The sequence below is a fragment of the Malus sylvestris genome, chromosome 12, assembly GCF_916048215.2.
Source record: "Malus sylvestris chromosome 12, drMalSylv7.2, whole genome shotgun sequence".
Lineage (NCBI taxonomy): Eukaryota > Viridiplantae > Streptophyta > Magnoliopsida > Rosales > Rosaceae > Malus > Malus sylvestris.
In genome coordinates this window covers 16,791,749-16,806,281 of record NC_062271.1, presented here as the reverse complement: position 1 = coordinate 16,806,281, position 14,533 = coordinate 16,791,749, and the positions used below count along the sequence as shown (strand labels likewise).

Sequence of the window (14,533 nt, the reverse complement as noted above, 5' to 3'; positions counted from 1 at the left end):
TGTCGACCTCCATCCCCAACGGACAGGCAGACCTGCAAAAATGCTCAACCCTTCATCATATCTGAGAGGGCACTCCCAACGAAGCCTTTCGAAATATTCAGCTTTCTTTCCCCCCGATAATACCTCTGCAAACAAGCTATACTAGAGCAAGAATATCTCATATCATCAGGGTTAAAAGCAAGAGTATCCCATATCATGCTTTTTCCCTGTCTTTTCTTTTGGCCTTGTTTTTACCTGCAAGACAAGGAGAAAGAGAGCAATCAGTCAGCACTTGGAATCAAGCTTCCAGCCAGGAACTGACTGCCTGGAACCCCTTACCTGATTACTTACCTGGCATTGCTCTCGAGTACTCATCTTCAACATCTTATGTTTCCAGGGAAGATTCCGCATCTGCTTGAGGAACAGATAGGGCAAGTGCGAAGGATACAAGGAAGCATGTGGAGACAAGCGTAACAGCACACGTGCCGATACATTCATTACTCTGTCAAAAGCAAAAGTATCCCATATCAGCAGGGTGGAACGTACTCTAGATTTGATGGACTTGTTTTGACCCTCAAATTCTTCAGTCGGCCTTATACTCTGGAGGAAACCAGAAAACCCTCCAGCTCAGTTCAAGAATAAGCCTGTGGAAAGTTACTTCTTCAAAAGCAAAAGTATCTCATATCATCTCTTCTCATTTTTCTTCTCTTTATCCTTCATGCTGCTGCAAGATGGGGAGAAGGTGAACAATCAGTCGGAGCTCTGATTGCTTACCTTGTCTGTCACCTCTTTCAGCAGACCCCCTAGCTCGGCGACTTGGGGGACTCCTACTACATGGTTTGTATCGCGCTTGACCAAGCCTGAAACTACAAGTAAGCTTCAAGTGAAATTGATACATTACCTTGTGCATCTCCACCAGTTAAAGATACCACCCCTGGATGGAGGAAGAGTACTTCCAGAGAAGATGCCACATCTACCTATGAGACAGATAAGGCAAGTCAAGACGACACCACACTCCGATACTTAGAAGTTTCGTGACTACGAGATCATTCTCCCATAATATTTCATAATGTCATTTGTACTAAATCATTCACTTGTACTCACTAAATGAGAGCTTGAACCTATGTACTTGTGTAAACCCTTCACAATTAATGAGAACTCTTCTATTCCGTGGACGTAGCCAATCTGGGTGAACCACGTACATCTTGTGTTTGCTTTCCTATCTCTATCCATTTATATACTTATCCACACTAATGACCGGAGCAATCTAGCGAAGATCACAAAAAGCAATCGTTTTCGCTACCTAGGATCTATCTTGCAAGAGAACGGAGAATTAGATGGAGATCTCAACCATAGAATACGAGCTGGATGGAAAGAGTGCATCCGGCGTGTTGTGTGACCATCGTAGGCCACCGAAGCTCAAGGGAAAATTTTATAGGACGGCAATAAGGCTAGCGATGTTGTATGGCACAGAATGTTGGGTGGTGAAGCATCAACACGTACACAAAATGGGTGTAGCGGAGATGAGGATGCTTCGTGTGATGTGTGGGCACACGAGAAAGGATAAGATTGGGAATGAGGATATCCGAGGTAAAGTAGGAGTAGCCGAAATTGTAGGAAATATGAGAGAAAATCGGCTCCGGTGATTTTGAACATGTGCAAAGAAGGCCGACTGACGCTCCGGTTCGAAGATGTGACTACGGGACATAGGTTCAGGGCCGAAGGGGTAGAGGAAGACCTAGGACAACTTTGGAAGAGACTCTAAGAAAAGACTTAGAGTACTTGGATCTAACGGAGGACATGACACAAAACCGAGCGCAATGGCGTTCTAGGATTCATATAGCCGACCCCACTTAGTGGGAAAAGGCTTTGTTGTTGTTGTTGTTGTTGTTGTCAAACATGTTTGACAATAACATTTGTAAACCATAGCAAAATAAAGCTTAACCTTAAAAATGATTATGAGTATTAAAATGAAATGAAGTGTGTGGTATAGAGTAGTTGTTTAAAAAACAAACTATTTCTATAACTGCATCAATCTAATTTGCAAATTGGTTTGCAAATTGAATGACAAATATGCCACAATCCAATCTGCATTTTATTTTTTTTGCAAAAACAAGTAAGTATGACAAATAATGAGATCATGTTATAACATTCAATGACATATAAAAGTGAGAAATGAAACTATTTCTGAAACTGATCATGACACTATTTTGCATACTGTAAATTTATACCATATTTTTCCTATAATGATTTTGTTTTTTGTTCTTTTTGTGTTTTATTTTGCATATAATTTAATTAGATCACATATAAGTACAGGAAAAAAATGGAACTATTTCTTGTTTGTAACACTGTTTTGCAAACTGGAACTATTTCTGAAACTATATTCTGACACTATTTTGCAAAGTCTAAATTTATACTATATTTTCGTAGAATGATTTTGTTTTCTATTTTTTGTGTCTCATTTTCATATATTTGTAGTTAGATGACATAAAATTATTGAAAAAATGAATTATTTGTTGATTTGTAATACTGTTTCGTAAAGCGTAAAGAGTGAAAAATTAACTATTTCTAAAACTTCTTATGACATTATTTTGCAAACTGTAAAGTTATACTATTTTGCAAACTGCAAACTGGTTATGACATTGTTTATAACAATGTTTTGCAAATTGGAACTATTTCTGAAACTATATTATGACATTATTTTACATAGTCTAAACTTATACTATATTTTCCTAGAATGATTTTGTTTTCTGTTTCTGTCTCATATCCGTATATTTATAGTTAGATGATGTATAATTACTGAAAAAATGAACTATTTGTTTATTTGTAATAATGTTTCGTAAAGTGTAAAAAGTGAAAAATTAACTATTTCTGAAACTTCTTATGACATTATTTTGCAAACTGGTTATGACATTGTTTGTAACACTGTTTTGCAAACTGAAACTATATTATGACACTATTTTGTAAAGCCTAAACTTATACTATATTTTCCTGAAATGATTTTGTTTTCTATTTTCTGTGTCTCATTTTCATATATTTGTAGTTAGATGACATATAATTACTGAAAAAATGAACTATTTGTTGATTTGTAATATTGTTTCGTAAAGTGTAAAGAATGAAAAATTAACAATTTCTGAAACTTCTTATGACATTATTTTTTCAAACTGTAAAGTTATACTATTTTGCAAACTACAAACTATTTTTCAAGTATGAGTCTTGTGTTTGTATATATGATTTTCACGATCATTCTTATGTGTTTGAATGTATAAATTTAATTGAAAATTATAAAGATCAATTTGTTGCTTATACTTACGAGTTCTCCTTTTGTAGTGCACAAGTTAAGAATCTTTGAATTTCTATTGTGAGGTTGTTGTCACCTTTGAAATCTTTGTATATTGCTTCTATTTTGTCTCTCTGTCAAAACAAATAAAAATAATATAAAATAAATAAAAAATTGTATTATGAAGTTTGATTTTTCTTGTCAGCATAAAAATATAGTTTGTAAGTTGTGATTTTGTTCTTACCACTTGCATAGCATGATCAAAGTATTGGTCTGTATTCCCATGTATCCTTGGTAGTTTGGAATTGTAGTGTGTCATTTTTCCATCTTTAATGTCCCAAACTACCAAGCTAAAGTGGAAGTAATGATTGATCAGTATGAAGACCTTTCCAACTTTATCCACATTATCTTGTAAGATTGTCTTCAATGTTTGGTCACTATGCTCCTAATCACTCTTGCTTTTTTCTATCTCCATGTCATTCTGAACCAACAATACACATTTATTTATTAATCTTAATTAATAAATAACACTAATTCTTAAACTAAACCAAAACACTAAACACTATTTAAGAAAATTAATTAAATTTACAAAATATTTATAAAATCACACAAATACAAATTTTTGGAAACAAAAATGTTTGTCACTTACAAAGATGAAGGAAAAAAGATAAAGATTTTGTTGTTGCCCTGTTTTTATTCGTTTTCTGTCATTATGTAGAACGAAGCATCAATTATGTTGGCATCGATTGCCCAATCCACAAACAATGATGTCATATCTGTTTTTAGGACAACAAGCTCAATTGCCATGGACCCTTGCCTTGGTTACATCCAGAAGTAGTCCCCGTGTAAGAAAAGAAAAAAATATTATATATATATATGTGTGTGTGTATACATGTATTAAGTTATAATTAATAATGTAAACTTACATTTTCTCTTATCTATAATATTCCTTGAATTTTCCTTTTGTCTCATCTTCAAGTAACTTGTACGCCCTTGTTGATGCAAATAGATGATACCATTTGTCAAGCTTTTCCTTTGTTTGCTTTGGCTTCTTTGGAGGGTTCTTTGCAATCTTCTTTACAGGTTTCTTTGCTGTTTCTTTAGCAATTGGATTCAAGGGTGATTGAACCTTTGGCTACTCTTTTTCTTTCTTAATTATTGGTTCTAACGGTTGACTTTGTGATGGAACAATTGAAGGGCTTTCACTGCCACTCACAACATAAATGTATTTTGCCTTCTTTTGTTTTTTCTAGATTAGGATATAATCATAGTCTGGATTGACATTTGGTTTACGATCATCCATTTTTCATATATTTTTTTACTAGTGTTATCTTCTTCTTCTTGGCAGTTTCTTTTCCTTCTACTTCAGGATCCTTGCTAGTTGAAGTTTGCATTTGAACATCTTGGTGAACTCCAAATGTCCCTTTTGCAGTGGCTGTCTTTTTCTTCATGCTCATGATCCTCCTCATTTCCATGTGGATCATGATCAATTGCATGCCCTTGTTCTGGATTCTCCATAGCCACATCATTTTCAATTGCATTTTCTTGAATTGGAGCCTCGGTAACAGTATCCTTATTATCATGTGTATGCTCTTCAACTCGATCATCATTATCTGGATCTTCTTTAGGTGGTTCCTCATTTTCTAGATCATTTTCATTTGGCTCCTTGAAATTTTGATCTTCCTTGATTTGAAGCATTTAGATCTGGTACTATTGGTTGCTTTTACAGTAGTTTCTTCTTCAAACTTCCAATTTCATCCAGAAGATTATTTACTTTCATAAAAGCTGATGTGTTCTTTAATTGCAACTGTCTCATTTCAATTTTCATTGAACTAATCTTTTGCTTGTCCTCATGTCATTCTTGCAGAAGCTTTTCAATGTTTATGTTGAGTGCTCCAGTTGCTTGATTCGTTACAATTGAATCTGTGTGTAGATTGTCGAGTGCATATATCATTATGTGACTGAGGACTAGCTAGATACCTTTTTTTATCCATGCTCACACATCTTTTAAACTCTTCAAAACCTTCCACACCTAATGTGTTATCAATCCCGATGATGTCCTTTCGATAAATTGCATCAAGTTTCATCAATTCTTCTCTATACAGTTGATCAAACTGTAACTGAGCTTCATTGATGGTGATACTGTAATCTTCTTAAGCTTTAGCTTCAGTTGTCTTTCTTTTCCTTCATGTTGTCTTCTTTTCTTTTTTCTTAGAAGACTCATTTCTTTGTGCAAGAGAATGAATGACATTATCTTCTTCTTGGTTTATGTTGGAATGCTCCTTTGTTGGTTCTTAAGAAGGTATAGCTATGGTAATTTGCTTACTTGGTTCAACACAAGGAATACTACCACCAATCTGCCCATAGTCACACATTAAATAGCTGTTAAATTACATACTAATATCATTGTTTCGTAAACACTGTTTATTAAACTTTAAAAAAACACAAACTATTTACTGAATGTACAAATTATTAATAGAGAATCACACTAGTTCGTGTAATAGCATAATATATGTTACTGTTTATAGAAATGCTAAGAGAAACTATATATATAACATGAAATCTAAACTATTCCTAGATCATTATTATGACGCTATTTTTGAAATTGTAAACGATCAATATTTGTAGTATGATATTATTTTATGGATTTTGTATTATTACATTATCCATAGATCACTATTTATTGAAATGCACTTTTCTTTTAGACTGCAAACATGAACTCTTCAAGAAATTTAGAAACTATTGCTGGATTTGACACTATTTCTATTTTATATAAATGACACTATTGCTGGATTTGTTGTACTAGAGATTATGCAGTTTTCATTGTTGGCACAAATGCAAAGTTGAATTATTATTGAACTTCAAATTTGAACTATTTCTGTATGATTATGAAGCCACTACTTCTGAAACTTTAAACTGTAAAGATCACTATGTTATGAAACTGTAAAGTGCAAAAATATATTGTTTATTGAAATGTAGATTGAAATACTTTTATTATTGGTCCTTACCACAATTTGTTCAACTGAAATATCTCTAATTGCTTTGTGGATTTTGGTTTTGTCTCATCTTTCAATGGCAGGAACTATGTTTTCTCGTCCACTTATTATCTCCACCAGATTGGTGTGAAGACAAATCCAATACTACATGAAATAAGAACTTTAAATTACTTTCTTGTGTAATTTATAAGACAAAATTCATGTTTTTAAAATATAGTTCTTATTTCTTACCAAAATAAGGGAAGTGCATCCGCTTGTTGTTGTTGATTCTTCTCCATTTTTCCTTTTTTTTTTCTTTGATTTGTTAATCGTCTTGAACAAGTAGTCCCTCACTCCTTTTGCCCCAGTTGTATTTGCTGATTTGGTTCAATGCCCCACAAATTGTTATGAAGCTCCATGTGATGTATGTTTCAGAGGTTGCAAATAAGAGGGATTGTAGGAGATGTGCACATATGATTGAAGCAAGAGCTTTTGCCCCTTCAGGAGTTTCGTCTTGGATTGATTTTTGGTATGCTTCAAGAGTGTCCTGTTTTTTTCACTATTTTTTGGTCATCGAAATATGTATTGACAAAGTTGTCCTTTATGTTCTGTGTGGATTTGTCTGTGTTTGGTAGTTCAACTCCTTGGTTGTTCAATCCAAAGATTTGAGCAACGTCTTCACTTGTTATTCCTCTTGGCTCATAATCTTCAAATTTGAACTTTTGTTGCTTGGAGTTATAACATTATATAATCTTGATCAGATCCATATCAGACCTCTTTTTTCTTTACGTTGCAACAATTTCATCATCCATGTAGAACTTGATCAAACTCCAAAATGGTGTCTTACCCAAATTCTAAATGCACATCAAAATAGGTTACAGTGTTCATCAAACAGAACAAAAATAAAACTATATTATTTCTTAAATTAGAACAAAACTACACCAGAGTACTTTGTGATATTGAACTAAAAAAGGTAAATTATTTAATGATCTATATCTGTATAGACCACACTATTTATCAAAGTGAACTAGAAAACCACACTTTTTTTTTATCAAAGCAAACTGAACTATTTATCAAATTGAACTAGAAAATCACACTTTTTTACCAAAGCAAACTGAACTATTTATCAAAGTGAACTAGAAAACCACATTTTTTTTAACCAAAGCAAACTGAACTATTTATCAAACTAAACTAGAAAACCACAATTTTTTTATTAGAAAACTGAACTATATCTGAATAGATCACAACTAAAAAACCACACTGATTTTGGATCCACAACAACATGGCCACACTATTTATCAATCAAAATAACTCAAAGTACTTAAGAAACTTAACTTAAAATACTGAAGTATTGATGGATTTACATCAGAATAGGGCATGCTATTTAAGAAAATGAACTAAAACACCACATTGATTCTGGATCCATACTGTTTATCAAGCAGAAACAAAAAAACTACACTATTTATCAAACTGTACTGTTTGTTGAATGTACAAATTATTAACAGAGAATCACACTAGTTCGTGTAATAGCGTAATATATGTTTATACTAGTTCGTAAATGCATCCCATATTATAATATTTCCGTACATTTCAATTCTATTTACAAATGAAGTAAATTGTAAACAATTTCGTAAACATTGTTTATTAAACTAAAACACCACTGGAATAGAATGTTGATTATATTTAAGTTATTTAAGCAAAGTAACCAACATATGAGGGCAAGAAAATACTATTTAAAGGTTATAAGAAAACGAGTAGTTATCAAAGTGAAATAAAAATGTACCATTTTGTAGAAACCTTGCTCATTCAATGAATTCGAAGCATGCAAACTTACATATTACTGTAAAATCATCAAGAATATCAGAAATTTCGTGGTACATACCTCTATTGCTTTTATTTCCCAATTTTTTGTGCGTTTTTGTCTGGATGCAAATCATAATACTTTGAACTGGAAACTTAATCTATTTTTTAGAATCTCAAACATGCAAATGTACATATGTAGTAAATTAATGTCAGAAATCATCAAGAATATCAGAATTTATAGGTTCGTACCTGTGTTTGTCCGATTTTGACTATGCAAATATACGTTTTGATTTTTTTTTTTTCAGTTTTTCGTCTTCATATGGAGTTTTTGAGTTGAGAGATTCCAGATTTGATGTGTAGATTATTGTTTGAAAACTTGAATTGAACTTGAAAATGCTTTGAGATCTTGACGTGTTGAGCAATGAAGGTTTCGATTTTTTGGTATGGTGTGAAGGGGTTGGTGAACATTAATTGTGTTGGAGGGATGATGAATTTTAGTAACTGCAACTTTGGCTAACGGGCTTGGGTTAAGCACCGTTAGGGGCAATTTTGGAATATTAATTGTTATTCGATTTGGGCTTTTTGTTGAGCCCGTGTATTTTAATTTTTGTAAGGCCTGAGATATAAATTTTGTGTTCTTATGATTAAAATTTAAACTTTTTTATTAAATAATAATTTAAGGTGATTTTTCATTAAATAAAAGTTAGCCCAAATCCTTTTCGATAAAATTCTATATTTTTATTTATGGCTCAAACAGTGCTCACCAAGTTTAAGCATACCGTGAGTGGGAGACGTGCTTAAATTTATAGAAGGAGACGTTATCAAAAGTCGCGCGACCTGATCGATTGCCACCAGCTTCCGACAATTTTTGTTTTTTTTTTAAATTTTGAAAAATCACTTATTAATCGCGCCAGCGATTTAATCATAACTTGCTTGAGAACGGTTTGCCTTCACTTCCACTAGCTTCCCGACTGGCTACGGCCGAGATTACCGCTCGCACCATTGAGACCAACTTCACCTTTCCTCATCAAGCCCAAGCCCGGAGAAGATATGTATGGACCGCTCCAGCTGACACCGCTATCCGTGGTTTGAGCGCTGGAGGCTTCACGATCGTCCCAACGACGGGGAATATGACGATTTTGCTGAGAAGTTCTTCAGCTATGTGCAAGCCTGTGATATTTTTATGTACAGCCCAAACAGTAACAAGCCTGAGAGATTCTACGATATAATCAATGACTTATCACCCTCCCCTACCTCTCGTAACATGTGATGTGAGAGACAGAGAGTAAGTGATAAATCACCGGTTACACCCAAAATTTATGATGTGATATTGATATAGTGTATGTACCATTCCTTGCAAACTTGTTCATAAGAATAAGTTGTGCCTGTTGACGATAACATTTGGAATCATTACCAAAAATCCGAAAACCTTCTGTTAATGGAAGGGACAAGGAATTGACGACACAATGCAGTACCAGCTCCACAATCATCCGGATAAGAACCATGAAGTTGAAAATTAGACTGTACATCATTGCAATAAGAAAGAGTTGTCAAAAGGCAAAAGTCAAATGACTCTGTATTGAAAGCGAACCATAGAACCTGATTAGTTCATTACACAAATGCTTAGCAGTCAAATGTGCTAAGAACCTAAGATGAATGGATACGTGATTCACTTCTCCACTGCAAATGACTCCGGTTTAAGCAATAAGGATGAAGAAAACCGACTCTACCTTGAATAATAAATTTCAGTTATAGCTTCGCGTCACCATCAATAAGCACAAAGAAAATGGTCCAAAATTCTTACTGTGCATAATGGACAGAGGATATCCAATCAACTAGTCATAGAGGCCTTCTTCTTGCCAGATATTAACTAAAAAATCCACCATTTCCTGCATAACGCAACAACTTAAATTGTTCACATCGATACCATCCAAATTAGGAAAGAAAAAGAAATGAATTAGAGAAACTTACAGCTAAAGGTATTGGCTCCTGAAAAGGTTCGGTAGATAAAAGAAGATCCTCATACGTTGTGGTCCAGCTGAAAAAGAAGTTCCACATTACAACTTAAAGGTTGCACATCCACTACACAGGTATATATGGAAGAATCACACATAGCCAGTAATATGATAGCACCCGGGAACTGCAACTTTAGGAGCCTTTGATTATTTTGCTGACCTTGTGAATTACTTTTGCTTCAAAATCTTAGCATGCAAGTGGAAACGTATTCTGCATTCTTTACATAATTTTTTCTTCTTCACAAGATCATACATTTAAATAGAGATGCCAATTATGTTCCTCAATATCCATCCATTACGAGAATACGTCAAGAACTCGACAATTTTAAATCCAATTGGAGAAACAGCTCAAAGAAATGAAGGAAAAAAAGAGTAAAGTTTATGTCTATACAAAAATAGATAATAGAAAAGAGGCACAAATGTTGAGGAATGCTTCAGTTTCCCACCTAAATTATTGGCTATTAGCCTACTCCTGACTTAAATAGGAACCAGATAGACCAGGAATACATTTTGTTAGGCTGGTCTACTAGTATTGAAACACCAATGTGACCAGCAGGGGGACAGTAGCTCAAGTAGTTAACAGCATTTATCCCTACACTCGTAGGATCAATTCCTCCCTTGCCACTATCACTTGTATCCCAACAAAAAAACACCAATGTGACAGTAAATGTAGACAACTGTACCTCATAATTGGTTCTCTTGGCGCTCTTTGTGATTTCTGAGACTGATCACCGACCCATTCTCTTCTTCTCTCTTGCCAAGCTACCTCTGCTGCATCATAAGGTCATACACATTACAGAAATAATAAGATACTATTTCACAAGATTCTAATCACCAAGGGGAGAAAATGAGGAGAAAAAAAATGAGGCATACAGTTCCCTGAGTAGGCTAGATAACTTTCAAGCAGCAGTCAATGTCCGAAATCTTTTCTGAAGATAATTCTTTAACACATTTATATAAATGCTTCTGTTTACCTATCATACTTCTAAAAAGTTATATATACCATGCTCCATGCACCACATAACTAATACCATTTGAAACAACCACTGTTATTCACACTGGAATTCAGAGAAAGTCTTCGGAATAAAAGAGTTCTGTTTTAAGGCTTGACCACACTTCTACCAACTTGTATCAATAGTAGATTCATAGTTTACTCAGGAAGGAAAATTTGGGGTTTCTAACAAATAAAACTAGCTCCTTATATTTTCTGGCTGAGGTTGATTCTGGGCAGAGAGACATACCATGATTAATAAAGACTTCTTTCTCAGTAAGCTTCTCTCTCCTATCAATATTTGAAGCATCGGAAGGCTGATTTTCATTGGAATTAGAATTGCTACCATTAGTTTCCATTCTCCCTAGACGGGACAATCATCGCCTATTAAACCACTGCTCCAAAAAAAAGAAAGTAAATGGAGAACTAGTCTCCATGCGAGAAACATCATCAACTTGACAAGTGATAAAATCTTACGTACCGGTGGATAAGGAGAAATAAAGCAGGGAAACAAAAATGAAAAGAAGCAACTCATGAAATCATATAATGTTCAAGCACATTTTCAATCCCATTATATACTGCCACCGCAGAATTTCATAGCTTTTACAATTCTACATGCTGCATTTAAATCACAGATACACAAACTTCACACACACACAACAGAACTCATGAATATTACATCAACCACATGGGTTCTCCAGCAATGCCCCTCCTCTTTTTCTGTGTGATTCTTTTTAGAAACATCAGGGGCATGTCTTGGACTCTCCCCCGTCCATATGGCCCCTTAACCCCAACTGTAGTTTCCTTGCCTCTGTTTATTTATCAGGGAATATTACTCCTTTATAGAGAAGTGATCAGCCTTAGAAGCATAACATTACTGTCTACACGCAAAACTCGATAAACCATGCTTCATTATGAGATGAACAAAGAAGTTTAATCCTTTTCCCAAATTCAATCCTTTGCTGGTCATGGCAGAAACTGATGGACCAAGAAAGTTGCCAACTTAATTTTTCTCTCTTCTTCCATCTTTGAATCCACAACGATTACATTATCTAATTCAATATCAACTCACCTCAAAATCTAATTGCAAGTTTCACAACTTTGAATTCATTCCAAGAATCCCCAATTATTTATTTCAACCTAAGATTCTAAAATAAATTGCATCACTCCAAGAAAATCCAATAACCTCACCAGAACCTAAACCTCTCAGTCATTCAAACTCAATGTTGCAATCATCAGTTTGCTTATTTATTCACAGTTGCCACCTACCCTGATAAGATACAAACAAGAAATTCCAACAAACCAACTTCAAGCAATAAAACCCATGTTTCTAATGCACATTTACAGAAAAAAAAAATAAGTACTTTGAATCAACCAAAGTTTCCAAATAACATAAGATGAAAAACCCAAACATTAAAAATAGAAAACGATTAGGAGGGAGGAATTAGGAAGGCCATACGTACCTGGGTTTCTTGGACTCTGTAGTGAGGTGGGGGTGGCGAGTCAGAGTAGTGCGAGGAGATTCAGGGAATGGTATTTCGCTGAGGTGTGAGTAATCACGAAGAAGACGAGAGATCTTCGAAGATTCAAGAGTTGGGCTTTAGTGAGACAAAACTCAATTAAGCATATAAACATGAATTTCTTTGATGATTTCTTGGTGCTGAGACTTTGGTATCGCGGATTTTAAAAGATTTTGAAATTATCCACATGCCTTGTACGAGAAAAATTTGTGCGAGGTTTGGTTTGTTATTGGTTATCGCTAACTGACACTACAATTCACTCAAAATTCATTCAAAATTCGTTACGTGGTAAGTCATAAGTATAATCTTTTATCATTTTTTATATTTAAAATTTTTAAAATTATTTTTTTAACTAATTAACAAGGTTCTAAAAAATGTTAGGCGTTAGTCGGCGGCGGGCTGGCGCCTAGCGCCTAGGCGCCTAGGCAGGGTCTAGACGGGCGCCTAGGCGGTTTAGGCGGATTTAGGTAAATTTTTTGTATATCTTGTAAATAAATGCATATTGACACTTATAAAAAAAATATATATACTTGTGAAATATATAGATAAGAAATAAAAGAATGATAAAATGTAAAAAGAGTATTCAACAAGTTCAAAATTAAAAAATACATTAAGCATATATACCATATAACTTAAGATATTTTGAATGATTGTATCTAATTTAAAAAAAAATAAAAGTATAAATCCCACGTAGTTGTTGGTTAGGTGATTTGTAATAAAGAACAAATTATGAAAAAGTGCATGCATCCTTCCTCATTTCATAAAGCACCACATGTGTGGTGTGACCCCTCCCCTTTGTAGAATTGGTATATTTCATTGATTTGTTTATAGGTACAGGTCTGTGATTATATACACTTTGAATACAATCCTAATATGGTAAATACAACCATACTTGAATGACTGAATCAATCCTAATCAAATAGAATAGGAAAGACATCATAGCATATATCATAGTTGACTTTCATACGGAGGAGCTGATTGTGCGGTTGATGGAGCAGATTGTGTTGTTGACGAACTGATCTCCTTTGATGTAGGAGATTCCTTAACACGCAAGACGGTGGCACCATCGGAGACACCGATCTTGGAACGAAGGAGATGGAAACGAGGACGTGGCAAGGATTTGGTGAGAGCGTCAGCAAGCTGATCAGTAGTGGAGACATAAGACACTTGAAGAAGACCACGAGTGACACGATCCCGTACAAACTGAAAATCAATATTGATATGTTTCATACGGGAATGTAGGACAAGATTAGCACAATAGAACATGGCTCCAATGTTATCACAAGAAACAACTGGTGTTGTGGGGAGAGGAATGCCAAGTTCACGCAGTAAGGACTGAATCCATGTGAGTTCAGCAGTGGTGGCAACAATGGCCCGATATTCGGCTTCGGTGGAGGAGCGAGAGACAAACCGCTGCTTACGGGAGCTCCAAGAGATGAGATTTCCACCGAGATAGACAACATAGCCAGTCGTAGACTTGCGATCATCACGATCACCAACCCAGTCAGCATCTGAAAAGGCATAGAGACGATGAGAGGGGCGACGACAAAGATGAAGGCCAAAGGAAATGGTACCTTTCAAGTAGCGAAGAAGACACTTGGGGTGCGTTTGTTGCACCAGACTATCTCGGACTGGATTAGCTTCAGGGACTAAGCTGGACTGGCTTAGACTAGACTAAGCTGGACTGATTTAGTGAAGCGTTTGGTGCAGTGTCGGACTAAAAAGAAGGATAATAACAAACTACAATATTTTATACTTTTTAATTCATATCTAATAATATTATATTAATTAATTCTATCTTTTTTTCTTCTAATAATACTCTCCCTCTCTCTGGAAGCCTCCATCATTTTCTTCCTCGTTCTCTCCGTCCCACACTCTCCGTCCCTTTCCTCTTTTTTTTGATTAATTGCCAAAAAAATTCTGCAAAATGAAGAATCGAGCTTCGTTTTTCTGGTTTTTGTTCATGGGAT

At 34.8% G+C, this 14,533-nt stretch overlaps 1 protein-coding gene and 2 pseudogenes across 4 annotated transcripts; all 3 read right to left on the bottom strand.

Moving 5' to 3' along the window:
• Window positions 1-2,015: 2,015 nt before the first annotated feature.
• On the bottom strand, window positions 2,016-4,571 carry LOC126592193 (uncharacterized; annotated as a pseudogene).
• Window positions 4,572-4,636: 65 nt separating this feature from the next.
• On the bottom strand, window positions 4,637-9,566 carry LOC126592192 (uncharacterized; annotated as a pseudogene).
• LOC126592471 (uncharacterized) lies at window positions 9,254-12,763 on the bottom strand. 4 transcript variants are annotated; one of them, XM_050258154.1, is made up of 6 exons: window positions 12,507-12,763; window positions 11,294-11,469; window positions 10,736-10,823; window positions 10,009-10,075; window positions 9,842-9,926; window positions 9,254-9,558 (listed from the first exon to the last, which is right to left on the bottom strand). In XM_050258154.1, the coding sequence occupies exons 2-5, from the start codon at window positions 11,400-11,402 to the stop codon at window positions 9,873-9,875; spliced, it is 318 nt and encodes a 105-aa protein (XP_050114111.1). In that variant the 5' UTR covers window positions 11,403-11,469; window positions 12,507-12,763; the 3' UTR covers window positions 9,254-9,558; window positions 9,842-9,872. The 4 variants fall into 4 exon arrangements, with proteins under 4 accessions (XP_050114111.1, XP_050114112.1, XP_050114109.1 ...); XM_050258155.1 differs by lacking the exon at window positions 9,254-9,558 and having other exon boundaries at window positions 9,585-9,926; window positions 10,736-10,820; XM_050258152.1 differs by lacking the exon at window positions 9,254-9,558 and having other exon boundaries at window positions 9,585-9,926; window positions 12,507-12,761.
• Window positions 12,764-14,533: the final 1,770 nt, after the last annotated feature.

Coding starts and splice junctions, on each gene's coding strand:
- LOC126592471 (XM_050258154.1), bottom strand. CDS start 11,402: ATGGAAACTAATGGTAGCAATTCTAATTCCAATGAAAATCAGCCTTCC. Junction 10,076..10,735: donor CCAAGAGAACCAATTATGAG/GTACAGTTGTCT, acceptor CTTCTTTTTCAG/CTGGACCACAACGTATGAGG. Junction 9,927..10,008: donor AGGAGCCAATACCTTTAGCT/GTAAGTTTCTCT, acceptor TGCGTTATGCAG/GAAATGGTGGATTTTTTAGT.